Source organism: Belonocnema kinseyi, chromosome 3 (genome assembly GCF_010883055.1).
Source record: "Belonocnema kinseyi isolate 2016_QV_RU_SX_M_011 chromosome 3, B_treatae_v1, whole genome shotgun sequence".
Lineage (NCBI taxonomy): Eukaryota > Metazoa > Arthropoda > Insecta > Hymenoptera > Cynipidae > Belonocnema > Belonocnema kinseyi.
Window position 1 is genome coordinate 153,846,848 of NC_046659.1, and position 14,831 is coordinate 153,861,678.

The 14,831-nt window shown below is 23.1% G+C and overlaps 1 protein-coding gene across 1 annotated transcript in view; it reads right to left on the reverse strand.

Moving 5' to 3' along the window:
- LOC117170074 overlaps window positions 1–14,831 on the reverse strand; it is a 114,316-nt gene that overhangs the window by 13,717 nt on the left and 85,768 nt on the right. The window contains exons 33-37 of the mRNA XM_033356596.1: window positions 13,534–13,805; window positions 9,038–9,188; window positions 3,660–3,882; window positions 3,351–3,565; window positions 8–40 (exon numbers count right to left, since the gene is read on the reverse strand). Of these exons, the coding sequence (XP_033212487.1) occupies window positions 8–40; window positions 3,351–3,565; window positions 3,660–3,882; window positions 9,038–9,188; window positions 13,534–13,805 (894 nt within the window). The remainder of the gene's footprint in view (window positions 1–7; window positions 41–3,350; window positions 3,566–3,659; window positions 3,883–9,037; window positions 9,189–13,533; window positions 13,806–14,831) is intronic.

A 14,831-nucleotide genomic window follows, 5' to 3' on the forward strand; every position in this document is an offset into this window, starting at 1 on the left:
TCAGGGCATATGCTACAGAGAAACTAGGTTCATCAATGGCCTGTAAAGAAAAAACAATAAAAATCAAGATATCTCTCTACGAACATGATGAAAAAAGGAATCTTCTTTTTTCTTCCCAGGCCTCGGACTCACTTTAGAGATCAACAATAATGTAAATAGTGTCAAAAATTGTTTAAAATAGTGTTAAAATAGCGTCAGAAAATTTTACAAGTATCAATAACAAATATTATTTATTTAAAATGTTTTTCTAGTCTATAAATGATTTTAAAAATCGTATTTATCGCAGGCCTCATATTCTTTCATCTTTTTCTAATTTGTCCACTTTGAGAATAATTAATCTTTTTTATTTATAAAATTTTATTATTTGGTTCAAAATTGAATTATTTTGTTTGAAAATACAACCTTTCTCTTAAAAGGCCATACTTCTTGGTTGAAAATTCAACTGTTTTGTTGAAAATTCGTATTTTTTGTTTTAAAAATTCAACAATTTGAATAAAGTCCTTTTTCTTTCTTGACTAATTTTGTTGTTTTAATTGAAAATTCAACTATTAACTTTCAACCAAACTGATTAATTTTCAACTAAAATGATGAATCTTCAACTAGAATAGTTGAATTTTATACCTACCGAAAAGATGCATTTTCAATAAAATGGTTTAATTTTGAAGTGAAAAATATTCATTTCAACTAAAGAGTTAAATTTTCATCCAAAAAGATCAACTTTTAACCAAAAATAGAATAGCTGAATTTTCCGTTAAAAATTGAATTCTTAACAAACAAAAATCACATTTTGAAAATCACAATCGAATTTTCAGAAAAGTTAAATTTTCGGTAAAAAAAAACTCCTTGTCCTCTAAAGAAAAAACAAGTTTTTAATAGAATAGCTCATTTGTCAAACTTGCATCCTTTTTGGTTAAAAATTAATCTGTTTCGGATGAAAAAGAACTTTTTTTTAAATTCACATTTTGGGATTGAAAATTAAACTATTTTGTAAAAAAATCGTATTTTCGACAAAAAAGAACCATTTTGGTAGAAAATTTAACTGTTTGGTATTGAGTTTATGTATTTTGTTGAAAATACTTCTTTGTTGGAAGAAAATCAATTTTTTAGTTAAACAGTACAACGATTTAGTAGAAAATTACTCATTTTATACAAGGATTCAAGTATTTTGTTGAAAATTTGTCTTTGTTAGTTAAATCCAACTGTTTTTTATTTAAAATTATAATCTTTATTGTTTAAATATCAACTATGTTACATTTTTTTGTAAAAAATATTGTATAGATTAAAAATTCAACTCTTTGGTTAAAAGTTGAACAGCTTTCATAAAATTATTAATTTTTTATTACTGAAAATTTAACTCTTTTGTTTAAAATTCTACAGATTGGTTGTAAAAAAAACTATTTAGTTGAAAATTCATATCCTCGGCTTAAAAGTTATACTAATTTATAGAAAAATTATCTTTTTGACTTGAAAAATTCACAATTAAGCACAACAATTTACTAGTTGGTATTTTGTTTTTCGTTAAAAATGTATCTTTTGTAGGTTAAAATTTTAACTATCTAGTTTAAAATTTTTCTGGAGGAAAAAATATATATTAAAAATTAATCAAATAAAATTTAGACTAACATAATATCCAATGTTCAAAATATTTACTTGAAAATGTACATCATTTGTTTAAAAGTCGTATTTTTTTTTGTAGAAAATTCAACTATTTGGTTAAAAATTGATCTATTTTGTACAAAAAATGTAATTTTTGTTTAAAAAATAATCTTTTGTAGTTGAGGTTAGAAGTATTTAGTGTAAAATTCGTCTTTTTTGGTCATGCTGAAATTTTTTCTTATTTAATTTAAAATTAAAATCTTTTGTCGTTAAAAAATAAACTATTATAATTTTTGTTGAAAATTGTTATTTTCTGGTTAAAATTTTGTTTGTTTGAAAACTACTATTTCGTTAAAATGATTTTAACTGAAAATTTAACTATTGCATTTTTTCTTGAAATTTTATATTTTTTAGTAAAAAATTCAACTATTTCGTTAAGCATTCATGTATTTTGTTAACAATGAGCATTTTTCGTAGAAAATGAATTTTTTGTTGTTAAAAATGTAACTATGGTGGGAAATTAATTTGTTTCAGTTGAGGTGTCAAATAATTTGTTGAAAATTGTTTTTATTTTTTTAGTTGAATTCAACTGTTTTTTATTTAAAATAAAATCTTTTTTGGTTTAAATATGAACTATAACATTTTTTTGGTAAAAATTAAACTTTTTTGTAGAGAATTTTACAGTTTTTAAGAGAATTCAATTGTTTTGTAGAGAATTTGTCTGTTTCACTTGAAAATTCAACAATTTGATATAAAATTCGACTGTTTGGCGGAAAACTGATGTAATTTCTTGAGAATTCATCTTTTTGTTTAAAAAGATTCAGATTCAATTAGAAAAATATATATCTAAATAATTTACAATGGGCTAAATTTAATAATCAATCAATCAACTTTCAAATGTTCAAAATTATATTGTTTAAAAAATTAAAAATGGAAGGAATTAATTTTTTCTAAACTGAAATCTTTTTAAATATTCTCTTTAAAAAATTTATTCAAAATTAAAACTCATTTTCAATTAGTGTGTAACTATTCGCATCGAAATTGCGGCACGAATAGCGGAATTTTGTTGGTACCAACACTTCGCTTAAATTATTTGAAATCATTTTAATTGTTTTAAATTTATTTGGAATCTTTCCAAAAATTCTAAATATTTCTTAAAATTACTAAAAAAAATTCTATTGATAATAAGTGTTTAATGGTTATTTATGCATCAAAATTCAACAATTTCATTAAAAATAGTAATAAAAAAAAACAATTAGGATTGTAACATTCAGAGTTTACAAGCTCTTCGAAATTTTAAGGGTTCAAGGCTTTCTATATTTCGTTTCATTTTACTGTCTTAAATAAACAGTTAAATATTGCTAAATAATAAATAACTATCCTTTGTTTTAATTAGTTGTTTTTTTTTAATTGCATGGGTTAAAAATTGAACATTTTAAACTTTGTTTCAAAATAGTTTAACTTTAAAGTTGAAATCTGGAAATTCTTAGATTTTGAACGGATTCACAAACGTTTGGTCAAATTAATTATTGTTCACTTTTTAACACCAAAAGCACATTTACAATTGAAAAATACTTTTTTTAGAGTTGATAAAATATAAATGGTTTTTATTCCAAATTTTCAATATCCGACGTTTTTAACTTTTAATGCAATTTAAAATTCTTCAAATTAAAAGTGTCCCATCATAATGAACAATAACGATTTGACTGAACAAAATTTCACAAATCTGAGCTTGGAAAAAACGATTAACTCACCTTTTCAAAAACAAGGTTGATGACTCCGTCCATCCTTTCCTTAGTATCGATTGCTAAAGCTCTCACTTGGCTAACTAGGGTATCAAACTTCTGAGGCGTAAGCTTATTGAGCACAGAACGAACTTTCTTGTAAAGATTTTGGGTTACAACCTCATCCTCAGGGATATTTTCGGCCTCAAGCCTCTTTGGTTTCCAAGCATTCTCTGAACTGCAGTCTGTCATGGCAAAAAATTATTTATCATAATCTAATTAAAATTTAATTTACTTAAATGCAACTGTTTCTCTTAATTTACGCATGAAATTTCTTACGATTGAATCTCAGGTGAGAGTCCACATTATCATTTTGTAGAGTGATCACATTCATTTTGTTTATCAATACTTTTCGAGGATTATTAGTTCCTCGCTTAGGCATCCATTTGCTCGAACTCAAAGAAATTACATTTTGTATCATGGAAAGGAGTCTGTAACTTATTTTATCAAGTCTCATATCAATAAGAATAATTTTCATGACCTCGATGTAACCTTCAAAGTCCTAAAAGACAAAAAAGTCGTTATTAAATAAAATTAGTTCCAGGGTGGCCGTTTTAATAAAAGAAAAAAAATCCCGGTCATTTCCCGGTTCGCAAATATTTTTCACGGTCAATGAAATTTAAAAAATCAAACTATATTCTAAAAAATTCGCCAAATAAAGTAATAAACAATAAAAAACAAATTAAAGCATTCAAAGTGGAACCCTTGAATTCCAAACTTTTGAAATTGAAGTTTAAAAGTTTTCAATTCAAAAATTGTGTATTCAAATATGCTCAATAACTTACACGTATAATCTGGACGGTACTAACACTTTTAAATTGAATAGTTTTAAGTGAAATACAAATAAACTCAAAATTTTAGAACTTTTATCAATTATAGAGTTCCAAGATTCAGATTAAGTTCCAAAAATATAAATCTACGTTAACAGTTTCAATAGTCTCTATTAAAGAATTAAGCAATGAACTTTAAAAATTTTATTATTTTAAGTAATTTTAAGCTAGACACATTAAAAATCGAAAAATAATTTTTTAACTTATTCTTAAATTAGAAGTTAAATTATTTTTATTTTAAATAGTCTAGGCATCCTTCAAAAGCTTTAAAATTTTATTTTAAAATCTTTTAAGAGATCTAGAAGTGGTCAAAATTTAAAAAAAATTGATTTTAATTTATAAATAACAATAGAACATTTATTATTTGTAAAAATATTAGAGTAATATTAAGAGATATTTAGAAGTTTTAAAAAGATTCGAATTAAATTTAGAAATTGAAATAATTTCAAATACTTACAGCCAAATTTGAAATAAAATTATATTTTTGCAGATTTCAAACAAGAAATGTAAAAATTTCTAAAAATTGTGAAAGACTTCAAAAGAATAACAAAATTTCTTAAGATTCTTAGGAAAATTGAAAATGATTTTTCACTTTGAAAAATGATGGAAGATTTTAAGGATTTTTCTTCGCAGGATTTTCAAAAATTGTAGACAAATTTCGATGAATTTTAAAATATATTTAAAAGTTATGAAAAAAAATGTTTAAACACTTTTTTTTACAACTTTTATCAATTATGGAGTTCAAAGATTCAGATTAAATTCCGAAAACCTAAATCCACGTCAACATTTTCAATAGTCTAAATTGAAGAATCGAACAAAGTACTTTAAAATTGTTCAAAATATATTATTTCAAGTAATTTTAAGCTAGACACATTAAAAATTAAAAAATAATTTATTTAACTTAACAGTTCTTAAATTAGAAGTTTATTTTTTTTTTATTTTAAATCCTAATTCAAAATATTTTTTGAACTTTTCGTCAGAACTTTTAAATATATTTCAAAATGAATTGAATTTTTTCTATAACTTTGGGAAAATCCCACAAATTAAACAAAAAAATTAAATTTGAATTTATAAATAAAAACCTTTTATTATAACTGTATTATTATGGATTTATTTTTATGTTAAAAGTAGTAAAACGCACGTTTAGATTTTTTAATGGCTGAAAAAATTAATAGAAATGATATATTAATAAATTTATTTATTAAATTTAATAAAATAATATAAAGGAATACCTGACGCTCTGGATTAAAAATATATTATTGATAAATAATCAAAATTTGTATTTAAAAATAAAATTATCGAAATAAATGATGTATTAATTTCAATTCTTATCAAGACTTTCAATTTGGAACTGTTACAATCTGGAAATTCTCAAATTTTGAACAGATCTAAAAATGTTTGGTCAAATCAATTATTGTTCAGATTTCTGTACTCAGAGTACAGATCCATTTTAAAACTAATTTATTTATTTACATTTACAGTTGATAAAATAAAACTGTTTCTTATCGAAAATTTTCAACATAAAATGCTTTAAATTTTTTAAATCTTCAAAACTGCACTTTAAGTATTTTAAAATTGTTAAAATCGAACTTGGGCAGAATTCTCTTCCGAAAATTCGTCAAATTCCCGGTCCGACGGCTCCTGTTTTTATTTAAAAAAAACCTTCGATTTTAAAAACTTCTAATTTTTTAAGGCTTTAAAGCTGCATTTTAAAATTCTTTAAATTAAAATATATGCTTTTAATAATTTTAAATCTAAAATGGAAAATTTTTAAAGTGAAAGATTTTTGAATTAAGCATTCTAAACTGAATGATTTAATAATTTATGAAAATCCCATTTTGAAAAATTATTTTAAAACCGGTTGAATTCAAAGTTAGACAAAATTTGTATTCTATAAAATTTGTAAGATTCACCGTCAAAAAATAAATTCACTGTCATTTCCCGGTTTTCCCCAGTCTCACAAAATTCTCGGTCATTTCCCGGTTTTCCAGGTTTCCCGGTCCAGCGGTCACCCTGAAGTTCGGATTTCTCACTTTAAAGGAAAATCAGAGAAATGGATATTCTCATCACATGGAATAATTTCTGAGATCAAGTTTTTTCTTCACGATATATTCAGTATCTACTAAAATCCTGGGAAAAAATTCTTTGCCAATACCACATAGTACGGAGCCATTAAAATATTTCACATTTTTAAATAATCGTCCAGGAATATGTATACAGTTTTGAAAATTTATTATAAATAATATTGTTTTTTTAGTTTTAAGAGAAAAATTATATTAAAAGATATTCTTAAATATATTAGCACCATCAATTAATTAAATAATAATACAAATATAATTCATTGCTTGAATTTGTCTCTAAAGTCCCCGAAGTCCATTAATTTTAATAATAACTTACACCATTTTTATTTGACCTTCTTAAACTTAAATTGAGTGCATATTTATATATAATTATTATTATAGTTGAAAATTGAAATAAAAAAGATTAATTTTCATTCAAAAATGGAATAAATAGTTTCAATTTTTAGTTAAAGAATTAATTTTATAAACAAACTGATGAATTTGTATAATAAAATAATTCATCTTTAACTAGAACATTGTAATTTTAAACCAAAAAGATTGATTTTTAACAAAACGGATGACTCTTTACCTGGAATAGTTAAATTATTAAACTAAAAGGTTAATTTCAACAGAAAACGCCAATTTTTATCTATAGAAGTAAATTCCAAAATTTGAATATTGAAATTTTCAATTTAAAAAATTAATATTCAAGAGTTGAATTTTAAACCAAAAAAGACGAATTTTCAACTAAAAAACTAAATTCCAAAAATTGAATAGAAAAATTGCCAATTTAAAAATTAATATTCAACCAAAGAGATAAATTTTCATACAAAATGATCAATCCTTAACTGGAATAGCTGAATTTTAAACCAAAAAGATTAATTTTCTACTAAAATTAAGAATCTGAATAATTGAATTTTCAATAAAAAAAAGACGAATTTTTAACTAAAAAAAATAACTAATTTTTCAACCAAAAATTGAACAGTAACATTTTGAGTTGAAAAAATAATAATTTCCAATCAAAATAAAAACGAATTTTAAACTAAATATTTCAATTATCAGTAAAAAAAATTAATTTTCAGTGAGAGAAAAAAACGAATTTCCGACAAAACAGCTGATTTTTCAAGCAAAGTGACAAATTCTCAATTTTCAAGCAAAGTGACAAATTCTCAATAAAAATAATGTATCTTCGATGCATTCTCAACAAAGAAGATTAATTTTCTAACAAAAAGAACGAACTTTTAACAAAAACGATAAATTTTAAACCAAAGATAGAATATTTACATTTTAAGTTTAAAAACCTAACTTCGAAACAACAAAAACATTAATTGTCAATAACAGAAAAACCTACGTCAAAAGAATAGTTACATTTTTAAAAAGAGGCATGAATTTTTCAATAAAACAATCAATCTTTAACTGGAATAGTTAAAATTTCCACGCAAAAATAATTTTCTATAGAAACAATGTACCTTTAACTAGAATAATTGAATTTTCAACTAAGAAGATTAATTTTAAACCAAGAAAATTAGTTTCTAACAAAAAATACGAATTTTCCACTGAAAACGATTAATTTTAAACAAAAAATAGAATAGTCACATTTTAAGTTAAAAAAATTTTTTTTTTAAATTAATTTTCAACCAACAAAACTAATTTTCAAAAATATAGTTACATTTTTAAATAAAGTAGTGAATTTTTGTATTAAACGATAAATCTTGAACTGGAAGGGTTGAAATTTCAAAGCAAAAAGATTAATTGTAACCGAAATAAGGATTCTTTACCTAGAATAGTTGAATTTTTCAACTAAAAGATTAATTTCAACAAAAATGACGAATTTTCTACTATAAAAGTAATTTCAAAAAATTGAACAGCAAAAATTTCAATCTAAAAAGTTAATATTCAACCAAATACATGAAATTTCAACTAAAATTATAAATCCTGAACTAGAATAGTTGAATTTTAAACCCAAAAGATTAATTTTCTACTAAAATGATGAATCTTCAATTGAAATAATTCAATATTTTAAACCCTAAAGATTAATTTCTAACCAAACTCTGATGATTCATTTTCTGGAATAGTCGAATTTTCAACTAAGAAGAATAATTTCTTCAAAAAAAAAAAAACGAGTTTTCAACTAAAAAAATATATTTTTTTAACCAAAAAATAAATAATTAAATTTTTATTTGGAAAAATTAATCTTCAATAAGATACATGAATGAAATTTCATTTTTCTGAGTTCAAAATTCAACTTCTTGGTCGAAAGTTAAACTATTTTCTTAAAAGGATTTCAGAAGTTTGAAGAGATTTTTGACAATTTAAAAATATTTTACGGAATTTCCACAGATTTTAAAAAGTTTTTTACGAGATTTTGAAAATTTTAAACATTTTCATGCAATACAGAAATATTGTCACGAAATTTGAATGATAGCAGGAGATTTTAATGAGACTTCGAAAATTTGAAGAGATTTAAATAGATTTTTAAAAATTTGTAAAGATTTAAAAATTTTTTAACGGATTTTAATTAATATATTGTGAGAGATTTCAAGAGATTCGGAAAGATCCACGCAGATTTGGAAAATTTAAAAGAATTTAAAATTAATTTAAAACATTTGTATTGAAATTTTTTGAGATTTTAAGGAATTAAAAATATATATTAAGGGATTATCAAGATTCCATTAAGCCTGAAAATAATTTAAACACAGACAATTGCGAGATTGTTCGCACAGTAGATACCCTGTTAATAAAAAAGATCGAATTAAGATAAACTTACGTCATCAGTTTCCAAATCTTTTCCAATTGTCTCCAATAGTTTGCATAAGCATTCTAAATTCTCCTCATCTCTGTGTTGCAAAAGGTGATTTATATAGAAATGCATAAGCTCTCTGGGTAATAGTCCTTGCTTGAAAAGTTCTCCTATCAACCTGGGAAAAAATACCAAAACATCATAAAAAATTAAACATAAAAGCAGGGTGTCTACAGAAAAAAATTCACCGACAATTCCTTGTTTTTTCCAGAGTCCTCAAGTTTTTTTTCAGGTATTATTTTTCATATTAAAGCGCTATGCAAATATTTCGCATTTTTTAAAACGAGAAATTATATTGCAAAATATTTTTAAATAAATTAGTACAGGGTGGCCGTTTTTGTCAAAGAAAAAAGTTCCCGGTTTTTTCCCGGTTCGCAAACATTTTTCACGGTCAATGAAATTTAAAAAAATAAAACACTAAATCTAATTGTTCTATTCGAAGTAATACGAACTGAACTGCAATTGAAAGCACTTAAAGTGGAGCTGTTAAATTTTGAACTTTTAGAATTGAAATTTAAAAGTTTTTAATTTAAAAATTTTGTATTTAAGTGCCCAATAATTTGCACGTATAATATGTAAGCTTGTAACACTTTTCAACTGCACAATTTTGATTAAATTTAGTCAAACTGAATTTCAAAATATTGAAAATTATACCATTTTAAGCAATTTTAAATTCTAATTCCAGCTCATAATTGGTTAAAAATGGAAAATTTCTTATTTAAATGCAAAATTTTAATTCTTTTCAAAATACTCCCTCTATTGAAATCCGGAATTTTAATTCTTTTCGAAAATTGTCCATTTTAACTAATTTGAAGAATTAGAACCTTTTGGAAAAATGTCCTGTTCCAATTCATAATTTAATTTTTATCGAAAATACCTCGTTTTAACACTGAACAATAATTTTGCTGGATAAATTCAATTTTCCATTGAGAATTGTTATTCTCCTAGATAAATTCCAGTTCCAACTCAGAATTGGTTAAAAATTGAAAATTCCTTGTTCAAATTCGGAATTTAATACTTTTCAAAAATTTTCCGTTTCCGAAAAGAATTTTAATTTTTGTAAAATTCCCTGATCCGATTCATAATTTTCAATTTTCTCGAAAATGTCCCATTTCAACTTATAATTATAACTCATTCTAATAAAAAAATTCCATATTCCAGCTCGGAATTCATTTAAATTTTAACATTTCATGTTCCAAGAAGAATATAAATTATTTTGGATAAATATCAGTTTCAATTCAGAATTGGTTAAAATTTGAACATTTTTCTGCTTCAACTGAGAATTATAAATCTTTGGAAAAATTTTCTGTTCCACTTCAAAATTTTGTTCCTTTTCGAAAATTTTCAGTGCTAACTCGGAATTTGTTAAAATTTATTTAAAATATATTTTAAATAGTTTAAAAATCATCAAAATACTTCGAAATTCTATTTTTAGATCTTTTGAAACATCTACATGTTGTTTCGAATTTTTGTAAATTAAAAAATATTATTAAAAGTTTTTCATAGCTTCTAAATATCTTTTAAAATTATTCGAATTTCAAATAATTAAAAAAAATCATTTTCAATTTTCCTAGAAATCTGAAAAAATCTATATTTGGTTTCAAATTAGGCCGTGGAATATTTGCACCGAAATTTTGTTAATAAAAGCCGGGCTTTATCGGTACACGTAAACACTTCGTTTAAATGATTTGAAATCATTTCAAATTTTTAATTACTTTTCAATTTTTTCCAAACTTAAAAATATTTCATCAACTTACTCGATTTTTTCCAAGAATAATAGGTGTTTAATTGTTATTTATACATCAAAATTTAAGAATTTGACTTATAAATTAAATTTTTTTAAATAGAACAATCAAAATGGTAATTTTCAAAGTTTAGTTTTTTTGTTCCGTTTTGAGTATTTTAATTGTAATTGCTGATTTTAAATGCACAGCCAGATATTTTTAAATATTAAGTAACTGTTCTTTTTTTGATTGAAAATGTTAAAATTACGTGGTTTAAAAATGGAATGTTTTAGAATGAAATTTAATAAAAGCCTTTAATCATAAATATACTATTTAAAGTTATTTTTAAATTAAAAATAGTTTATAAAGTTTCAATAGGACGATTACATTTTCTTAAGATTTTTCAATTGGAAAAAGTTTAGTTTTTAACATTAAAATCTGGAAGTTCTAAAATTGTCAACTGATGCCTAATCGTTTTTTACAATCAATTATTAATTTTTTTAAATTTTAGATCACAATTTAACTAATTTTTTAAATAACGATTGAAATCAAAGTTGGAAGGATTTTTTTTCTAAAAATTTGTTAAATAATTTCTTGAACTTTTTCTAAAGCTAATGAATTTGAATGTTTTAATTCGAACAAACATTTTGGTTTTATTTTCTTCTACCAATTCAGTGCACATTTAGGTAAAATTACTGTACTTTTCAAAAAAGATAAACTTTTAATAAAATAGTTGCATTCATCATGAATTTTTAACCAAGAAGATAAATTTTTGCCAAAAAAAACAAAGTTTAAAATAAAAAATAACAATTATCAACAATCAATTGGAATGGTTACATTTTCAGTTAAAAAATAATAATTTTCAATTTTTAAAACTAATTTATAAGAAAAAAACTAAATTTTTAAACAAAGTGATGCATTTTTTTTACTAAAATGATGAATTTCATATAGTTCAATAAAAAAAAGAATTTACAAACAGAATAGTTAAATTTTTAAACATAGTGATAAAATCACAACTGAAATGAGAAAATTTCAACTGAAAAACTCGAATTTTTAACCAAAAAGATGAATTTTCTACCACAATTAATGATTTTTAACTAGATTTGAACAAAAAGAATGGGGTTTCGTCCAAAACAATATTCAATAAAACAATATATTTGACTGAAATAGTTGAATTTTTAAATAAAGTGTTGAATTTTTATCTGAAATATGCAATCTTCAACTAGAATAGTTCAATTTTAAAGCTAAAAGATAATTGAATTTTCAGCCAAAAAAATCAATTTTAAACCAAGAATAATAATTTCTAACAACAAAACACGCATTTTTAACTAAAGCGGGTAATTTCTCAAATGAAAATAAATTGGTTAAATTTTTGGTTAAAAAGTGAATGTTCAGTTAAAGAAATTAAATTCAAGATTTGATTTTCAGTTAAAAAAAATATAATCTTTAACAACAAAATTATTTTGAAAAAAATAGTTACATTTTCGAAAAAAGTTATGAATTTTCAACTGAAATGATCAATCTTCAACTGTAATAGTTGAATTTTAAAGCAGAAAGATAGATTTTCTACTAAAATGATAAATTTTTAACAATATTAATTCAATTTTTAACCCAAAAAATCAAATTTCCACCAAGAAGATTAATTTTTAACGGAAAAAACGCATTTTCAACTGATTGAACTAAAAAAAAAAAAACCGGTCATTTTTCAACCGAAAATTAAATAGTTAAATTTTGAGTGAAAAAGCAGTCAGAGATTAAATTCAATCGAAAACAATGGTATATTCAATTGCAAGAGTTAAATTTTAAGTTAAAAAAACTCATTTTTAACAACAAAATTATTTTGAAATAAAAATAGTTACATTTTCGAAAAAAGTGATGAATTTTCAACTGAAATGATCAATCTTCAACTGAAATAGTTGAATTTTAAAGCAGAAAGATAAATTTTCCACTAAAATGATGAATTTTTAACATTAATCATTCAATTTTTAGCCAAAAAGATCAATTTTTCACCAAGAAGATTAATTTTTAAGGAAAAAACGCATTTTCAACTAATTGAACTAAAAAACTAAAAAAAAAAACTGGTAATTTTTCAACCGAAAATTAAATAGTTAAATTTTTAGTGAAAAAATTAATGTTCAGTCAAAGAGATGAAATTTAAACTAAAACGATGTAATATTATTCAATTGGAAGAATTAAATTTTCAATTAAAAAATCATTCTCAAGCCAACTCATGAATTTTAAATAAAAATTAGGAATCTTTAACCGCAATATTTCATTTTTCAACCAAGAAGATACGAATTTTCAACAAAATAAATTAATTTTAAATTAAAATAATTGAATTTTAACGCAAAAAGATAAATTTTCAACTAAATGATTATTCTTTAATGAGAATAATTGAATTTTCAATCAAAAAGACGAGGTTTCAACCAAGAACCTTCATTTATAACAAAAACATAAACGGAATCAAAAATGCAAATAAGCTGTTTAATTTTCAACCAAGAAGATTAATTTTCTACGAAAAAGAACAAATTTTCAACAAAATACATAAATTTGCAGCCAGATACTTGAATTTTCAACTAAGAAGTATCAATTTTCAACTATAATAAAATAAAATAAAAAGAATAGTTAAAATTTCAGTTTAAAAAAAAAATTAATTAAAAACAATTCCAGGATTTCCAGGTAGGATCTGGATTGTTAAACACCCTGTGCAAAAATGTAATGACTCATAAAAATACGAACCTAATGGTATTAACAGACTTCAGTCGTATCCTTCTTTCTTCTTCTTCATAACGTGCTTGTAGCTCGTTTTTCTCTTCAGCATCGGCGCACTTCTGAAGTTCCCTAGCTTTCATGGTTTCCCTGAACTTCTCGTTTATATGATTTTTCTCAAATTCCGATTGGCACCGAGTAATAAGACAATTTTTAAAGTCTTCTGCAATGCTTTCTTGTTTCAGAACAAGTTCTTTACACATGAGAGCATATGCTACACAGAAATTCGGCTCGTCAATGGCCTGTAAATAATGTAGAGAAATTATATATTTCTGTACTACGAAAGATTACTTTCACTTTTCTATCATAAAATGAATTTTTATAAAATAGTTAATTTTTCAACCTACAAAAACGAATTTTCAAAAAATAAAATAAAATAAAATAAGAAGATTAAAATTCAACCAAACAGTTGCATTTACAACCAAATAATTTAAATTTATAATAAAAAATACGATTTTTTTACAAGACACTTGAATTATCGACTTGTTAAGATAAATTTGTCAACCAAATAGTTGAATTTAAAAAAAAACTTTGACTTTTAGCCAAACGAATTGCATTTACAACCGAATAGTTCAATTTTAAATTATAAAACGAATTCTGAACCAAATAGTTTAATTTTCAACCAAATATTTAAATTTTCAACAAAAAGGATGAATTTTAAAAAGAAGATTTAAGTTTTTAACCAAATGGTTGAATTTCCAAACAAAGAAGATTAAAATTCAACTAAACAGTTGCATTTACAACCAAATAGTTTATAATTTCAAATTACAAAACGAATTTTCAACGACAGTTAATTTTTTAACAAAATGATTAAATTCTCAACAAACAAAAACGAATTTTCAACCAAATAGTTTTATATTTTCAACTTGTTAAGATAAATTTGTCAACCAAATAGTTGAATTAAAAAAAAAACTTTGATTTTTAGCCAAACGAATTGAATTTACAACCGAATAGTTTAATTTTAAATTATAAAACAAATTTTCAACCAAATATTTGAATTTTGAACAAAAAGGATGAATTTTAAAAAGAAGATTTAAGTTTTTAACCAAATGGTTGAATTTCCAAACAAAGAAGATTAAAATTCAACCAAACAGTTGCATTTAAAACCAAATAGTTTATAATTTCTAATTACAAAACGAATTTTCAACGACAGTTAATTTTTTAAAAAAATGATTAAATTCTCAACAAACAAAAACGAATTTTCAACCAAATAGTCGAATTAAAAAAAATTTTAATCTAACAAAACAGTTGAATTTGCGACCAAATAG